The sequence below is a fragment of the Meles meles genome, chromosome 6, assembly GCF_922984935.1.
Source record: "Meles meles chromosome 6, mMelMel3.1 paternal haplotype, whole genome shotgun sequence".
Classification (NCBI taxonomy): domain Eukaryota; kingdom Metazoa; phylum Chordata; class Mammalia; order Carnivora; family Mustelidae; genus Meles; species Meles meles.
In genome coordinates, this window is record NC_060071.1 from 68,067,058 (window position 1) to 68,074,168 (window position 7,111).

Genomic DNA, 7,111 nt, shown 5'->3' on the forward strand with positions numbered 1-7,111 from the left:
GCCCTTGGCCCATTTGACCAAACCCAGGAGGCACAGAAGGTGTGCTTGTGTGTGTGTGAGATGTGGAGTTAGTGGGATGTATATGTTTATAAGATGGTGTTTGTGTGTGAGGTGAGTGGTATGGGTGGGAAATGTGTGTATGTGTGAGGAGAGCTTGTCTGACAGCACGTGTGGGTCAGGGAAGTATGTATGGAAGCATGTAGGGTATAGAAGACAGTGTGTGTGTATGTGTGTGTGTATAGAAGGCATCTGTGAGAGAGAATGTGTGTGTGGGTGTGAGTAAGTATGTAGCATTGTGTAGAGTATGTGTAAAGGGGAGTAGGGTTATAAGCAAGTATGTTTTGTGTGCAAAGAAGGTTTCAGAGTGTGTGTAGAAGGTATCTGCAAGTGTTACGTGTGAGGAGCAGTTACCTGTCAGAGAGAGAGGGAGTGTGTGTGGAGTAGTGTGGTGTGTATAGGGGTGTGTGGGGGTGCAGAACAGTGTGGGTGTCTGAGAGAGAGAGGTGGGGGGGGAAGGAGAGCTTTCACATGCGCAGCTGTGTGGTGGGTGGGGGAGCCTTTGAAGGTGTAGAGAGTAAGTGTGCTGGGCTCGTGGACACCACCCACTACACCCGAGCTTCGCTACCATTAAAACCTGCACCTCCACCTTTTTCTCCCTAATCCGCCATCCAGTTCTCAGTAGTAAAGAAGCTTTTTGTTCCACTTTAGATCTGTCTGCCTCTCGGTTGTCTAAAGCCAAGGAGGTTGGGGCTGATATTGTCCTCCAGATTTCCAAGGAGAGCCCTAAGGAAATCGCCAGTAAAGTGGAAGGTCTGCTGGGGTGCAAGCCGGAAGTAACCATCGAGTGCACAGGGGCAGAGCCTGCCATCCAGTCAGGCATCTATGTGAGTCGGATGAGGGTGGCCGGAGCTGGTGGGCAGCTTTGGGGCATTGGCACATGGCAGGCAGCAGTAAGGGGTGCTGGCATCGAGTGTCTCCACTACCCTCTCCTGTGACCCCCCCCCCCCAGACAAAAAATGAGGTGATCTCGGTATCTCTGGTTTTTGTTTTATCTCACTTGCTTCACATCCTTCCTTATTGTGAGGCTTCAATGAAGTAACAGCTGTATATGGCCCTTGAAAGATGTTAAGAGACCCACCCCTTAAATGATCATATCTGTGATCATAAAAGTACTCTTGGCAAGAAAAAAAAAAAAAAATCAACAGGAGGAAGGGAGAGCCATACCTTAGTTGTGTGTGGGAAATCCCTGTTTTCCTTTATTGAGGAAAACTGCAGTCTGAGTCATTGTTAAAAAGCAACCGCCATTAATGTAGTCACAAAGGTGGGGTGGTTTTTCAGAGTCACAGTCAGCTGCTACTCTTCTTTCCCAGACCTAGGAATGGATAAGCTACCAATGCCTGATTTGACCCTCAGGGACCCACCCATAATTTATGGGAAGTTGCCAGAAAAGAGGAGTGGCGGGGGCACGTAGGCACACTAGGGTGGGAAGTGGCATTGATAGATCCAAGTATGATGAAATGAGGGGAAAAAGAATACCTTCTAGGTTCCGGCCCTACCATGCGCTGGGTCTTCTGCTGGGTGATTTATAAATGTGCTGCCAGTGTGCACCAGATGAAAACGAGTTACCCCTTTCCACATTTCACCACAGGAGGCCTGGTGACTTGCCTTGAGCACACTGCTCCAATGCCTGAGATTTTCTTACTCTGTCCGCTGCTTAGGAGAGAAGGGAAGGAGGGGACAAGGAGGCGGTGGGCAGCCATGCTAGAAGGGAGGGACAGGGCTGAGGACGGCAGTAGCAGCAGCCGGTCCCCTCTACCCTCCGGGCACTCCTGCCCTGCCTCCCACAATGCTGTCCCACAGCAGCACGGGCTTCCTCCTTCCTTCTGAGTCACAGCTGGGTCATGCAAAAGGGCACTTTGCACCACTCAGGACCTGCTGGGGAGTGCCGGTCTGGTACCCTGGCCGAGCTGCCTAGCCATTTGCTCACCAGGATGCCCCTGGCATTGGGGGTGAGAGGAAGAGGTGGGACAGGAGAGGAACAGCTGCCACTTTCGCTCTGTCCTAAGTTCCAGTCGGAGCCAGCCCACCCTCTGCTCCACTGTCAGAGGTAATGGTTGCCTTGTGGGAAGGGGCAAAGAGAACCCAAAACTCAGAGGGTGATGGGTCTGTGTGATCAGTCAACCAGTGACCTGTGTTGGGCACCTGCAGTGCCCTGGCTTCATGCCGGGGACCTTGGGGGCTCTGATGCATAAGGTGCATCCAGCCATCTTCAAGTTGTTGGCCAACTTGGCCAAATTGTTGGCCAAGTCAGTGACCCCCATCCACAGAGAGGCAGGAAAAGACATGGCTTCACAATGCAAGACTTTCTTCCTCTTCTCTGCTGCCTGGAAAACACTGGGAACACTTAGCATCTCTCTCCAGCTGTTGATGGTGGGGGCCCCATTGCCAAGCTCCCTGAGGTGGGTGCAGAGGTAAGTGCCCAAGGGCCTCACCATACCTGAAGCTGGTACCTCTCCCAAGTGAGGAGTGGAGCCATTCTGCATGACAGACGCTACAGAATGCTGCAGGCCACCCTGCCAATGGGCAGGTTAGGTGGAGGCACCTTATATGGACATACCTGAGAGTCACTTTCCTGCCAGATTCGTGACTAGAAAATCTTTGGGAGGCGTGGCAAATGCTTAGGGTAGAATTCATGTCATCTTGGTGCAGAGGTCACACCCACAAAACAATGGTCAGCTAGTCCAAGCGTTCCTTTGTCTGTGGTCAGTATCCTGGCACCTTGGGATGGCCATTTGGCAGTATTCGTCGTCGTCCTCCTCCTTCTCACTAGGTGGAGAGGAAATGCGAATGGGAAACAGTTTCCAAGAAAATTTCTCACTTACAAGTTTTGTATGGCTCAGTCACAACTTTGACTCTATGCCCCACCCCAACTTTTCCAGTGGGGAGAGAGCCTCCCCCGTAACCAACAGTGTTCGTAAGTCACAGGTGGTTTGCCAGGAACTCTGTGCTTAAGTAAAAACAAAAATGTGCCAGACAGTGGGCCCAACCTAGTGCTGAGCACTAGGATTGTTAGGCCAACCGCTCTGCTTGGGAGGCGTCATCCTGATCCTACACACAAGGAAGCTGGTTGAGAGGGTCTCACAGATCCATCCAACGTATAAATTCTAGAGTCACCCTGGTGCTGCAGGCCTCTCTTCATGGTGTATCCTTCCCCTCAAAGATAGAGGCTGTGGTGCGGGCCTCTTTGCAGCTCCACTGGTTAAACTTAGAATGGTTCCAGTAAGTGCTTGCTGCTTGTGACTGTCATGAAAACTGAGGCAAATGGACTATTCTTCTGTCTCTCACAGCACTGGCCACAGTGATCTCCAAAAATCTCTGGAGCAGGCACAGCATTCTTGTGGAATCAGGTAGAGATTATCAGGAGAAATTTCCATGTATGGCCCACGCCAAGGAGGGAACTGATAGGCAGATAAATGTTCAAGGAAGACAAAATCCATTGTGGCTGATGATACTATTGGGATGAATGTCTCTGGAACAAAAATATTTCCAAATGTCAGCCAGTGTGCTTATATAAGGCAATGTTCAAGCCATAGAATTCTAATGGCTCTCCCCATTTGTGTGTGCTTGGTAGTTTCCTCACCAAGAGGAGGTTCCTTAGAGGTTTGACAAATGTCCTCTCTTTTGTGGAGCTGACATTCTGGAGGAGGGGTGGGTGCTAAGATGAGGAGGTACCTCAGCCAGCACCTGGTATGGAATTAGTAAAGCTCTGAGAGAGGCTCAGGAGCTGAAGGTTAAGCTTGTTTGTAGGGAAGATTCTTGCTGGGATCTGGAGATCCTGGGCTGTTGCCTAGGATCTTGTGGACAGTAGAAGGGGCTCCCACTGGGCCTGGTCCTCCACTCGTAAAGTGTATGATCTCAGGATCCTCAAAGAAGATAACTCTGCTGCTCTGTTAGGTTTGGCTGACATACGGAAGAGCTTAATGGTAGAGAAAGAATCGTATTCTCTGGAGTATTTGGATATTCACCTGATGCAAACAGATATTTATGTGACAAAAGTCCTTTTGAATGGAAAGACTGCATTTTCTGATCTTCTGGGTTTTCTTGTTCTCATCTCCTCTTCAGGCTACTCGTTCTGGTGGGACCCTGGTGCTCGTAGGGCTGGGCTCTGAGATGACCACTGTACCCCTGGTGCATGCGGCCATCCGGGAGGTGGACATCAAGGGTGTGTTTCGATATTGCAACACGTGAGTATGTGGTGGGTGAGCTGGGGGGGGACAATTGGCTGGCAAGACCCCTGCTCAGCCTCTGGGACCAAGAGTCACCCCCGTTTATTCATGGGGAGCACTCCCGAGCCACACTGACACCCACATGTCATGGTCGGAGTCCACAGAGAGAGCATCACTCCTGGTTAAAGAACAGGAGGGCAGAGATGGCAGAGGGAAGAAGGGAAGGTGGGGGATCTTGAAGGAAGCATGTCTCTTCATTTCCTCAAGTGGCCTGCTCTTCATTTTTCTCCTGAAAGAAGGAGAGAAAAGGGAACAACAGTAAGAACTCAAATGCCTTGGTATCCACCGCAGATCCCAGGGCCCACCCTGAGAAATGAGAGGGTTTTAGTTTACGTACCTCATGCTCTGTGGCTCTAGGCTCTCCCCAATAGGGGAACTTTCCCAGGACCACCTTCCCCAGCAGTGTCCCTACTCCCACCATTATAGTCTGTGACCATTCTGTCAGCAGAGTGCCATTTTCCAATAAACTCTGCCAAGCCACACTGCAGAGGGATATGGATGGCTTATCATCAGCTGCCTCTCTGAGGCTTTTCTGCCTTTTCACAGTGGCCTCTGTATGCCTTATGCCTTCATGCCAAAGGAATTCTAGACTTCGTGACAGACATTGCAGTGGGGTGGAGGCGTTGGGAATAAATAGACTGTACTCCCAGATTGTAAATCATAAGATCATTTCTACCATTGTTTGTCGAGTAGACCTTATAGAACCACAGTGCTATATAAATAAATAGAGCCAAGCTGATCTTGTGCTTGGTGGCTTTGGGGACCTGGTTCTTTCCTCCTGTAGGTTGAATGCGACATTTGTGATCTTTTACAGGTGGCCGATGGCAATTTCGATGCTTGCCTCCAAGTCTGTGAACGTAAAGCCCTTAGTTACCCATAGGTTTCCTCTGGAAAAAGCTCTGGAGGCCTTTGAAACAGCCAGAAAGGGACTGGGGTTGAAAGTCATGCTCAAGTGTGACCCCAAGGACCAGAATCCCTAATACGAATTGGGCTTTGCCCTCAACCCCCTACCCCCAGCCCCGTGCCAGTATCTCGGCAGGGCGGGGTTTGATGCAGTAGTTTCTTTTGAGTAGCAAAAATAATTAAAATAATTCATTACAAGCAGAGAGCCTTAAACAACGGAGGAACTGGTGTACCTTAAAAACACAAGTAGGTACAGTTTGGGGGAATTTGCAGGCAGAGTGACCTACCTGTTCATACAAAGCAAAGTTCAGCAAGTAGAGCAGAGTTTGTTAGGCAGGTCCTGGGAACTCCCCTTCTTCCTGGAATGCCTCAGTTAAGTGAGGAAAGAAATCTGCCCATTGGGTTCCTGGTTCCACCGTGACTGGCCAGGTGGGGGTGGGAGCTAAGTTATGGAGAGACAACTTGATCAGACTTGACTGGCACAAAAACTGATTTTCATGAAAAATCTCAGTTCAGGGTCTGGGTTGAAGGGTTGTCAGCAGTTCATAGACAGTCTTTCTAGACATAGGTGGTCTTCGGTTGGATGATAAAAGGAGACTTTAAGGAACTGACCTTCCTGGGTCTAGGATAATTTTTAAATCAATTTAAAAAACCCCAAAACTGAAATCCTGTGTGAGATCCAACCAGCTTACATTCTCCAAAAGTAGGAACAGTCAGGTAAGCTCTCAATACTGCTGGAAGATTGCCTCTTCTGCAACTCCTCAGAATTCTGTGTAACTTAAACAGCCTTCCCCACACTTACCACCCCACCCTTCGTTCCTTCAGGGGCAGTCACTGTGGGCTCCTTTGTCACTAGTCAACCAGGAGGCTCCTTCCTTAGGGTGACAATCAAGGGGAGTCCTCCTGGGAGACTTGCCCAGGAGGGTTTGGCCAGTGCACCTGTCCTCCCGTCCCACAGCGTCAGCATTCCCTTCACTCTCGTGTTGATGGACAATTCCATTTAATCCTGATGATTATAAACAGAAATCCCTTCTCCCTCTCATAGACTGTTAACACTGTTGGTATCTTTCTGTTGGAATGATTGCTCCCATCTTATTTTAATTGTAGGATTTTCTTGTGTAAGATTTGGGGTCCAAATCACTTGATGCCCATCTGGGACTTTGAGATAGTCAAGAATGAGGATATTGTAGCTGTGACATAGCTTGGGCTGCAGCCTTTTAATCCTTCAGCTGGGAGTGGAGACTAAGTTTGGAGAGGCTCTATCTTTCCTATGACTGGGGAGGACCATGACCAATGCTTGGAATCCCTCAAACTGCTTTGGGTAATAAATTGTGGTTTTGGTGCCTCACCGTTACTGCCCCTTTGTGCCCCTTTTTATGGGAGGTAGGGTGGCTCTGGTTACTTATTTCATAAAGGGAAAGATCCAGGATTTCTGAAAGGGACACATTTTCTGCATCAAATATAATGTCATTAACTGCTGGAAATTTATGGTAACGATCTCTAATCCTCACAGCAGGTCTGAATGCATGGGATTATTTTACACCTAAGGAAGTAAAGAAGCCAAGCAATTTGCTCAAGGTCACCCACTGCCTTTCCTCTTTCATGTTATCTCTGGAGGAAGGCGGGGAGAATCTTAAGACTTCCGCACACTCAGCAGCCAGGCAGCCGGCTTGTGGAACTGTCCCACTTCCTTCTCAGAGTCCTCCTTAGCTCTAGGGGCACACTTGCCAGGTGTCTCCTCTTGAAACCAGTTCCAGCTCCGTGGTCCCGAGTTCCTTGAATGTGGAATGGGAAGGCCTTCCCCTTCTAGACGAAGGCTTCCAACAGAAATGCCCCTCAAGGGAAGTGGATTCCCTGTTAAATTCACAGGCAGCACTTTTCCTTTGATTGTCATCTGTTGGAGGGAGGAGGCCACAGAACCT

The 7,111-nt window shown here is 49.4% G+C and overlaps 1 protein-coding gene across 2 annotated transcripts in view; it reads left to right on the forward strand.

Moving 5' to 3' along the window:
- The window catches only part of SORD (sorbitol dehydrogenase), a 32,130-nt gene extending 25,587 nt beyond the window's left edge, over positions 1-6,543 (forward strand). For both annotated transcript variants that reach the window (XM_046008044.1, XM_046008045.1), the window contains 3 exons: positions 709-884; positions 4,123-4,244; positions 5,101-6,543. In XM_046008044.1, the coding sequence (XP_045864000.1) occupies positions 709-884; positions 4,123-4,244; positions 5,101-5,266 (464 nt within the window). In that variant the 3' untranslated portion in view covers positions 5,267-6,543. The remainder of the gene's footprint in view (positions 1-708; positions 885-4,122; positions 4,245-5,100) is intronic.
- Positions 6,544-7,111: the final 568 nt, after the last annotated feature.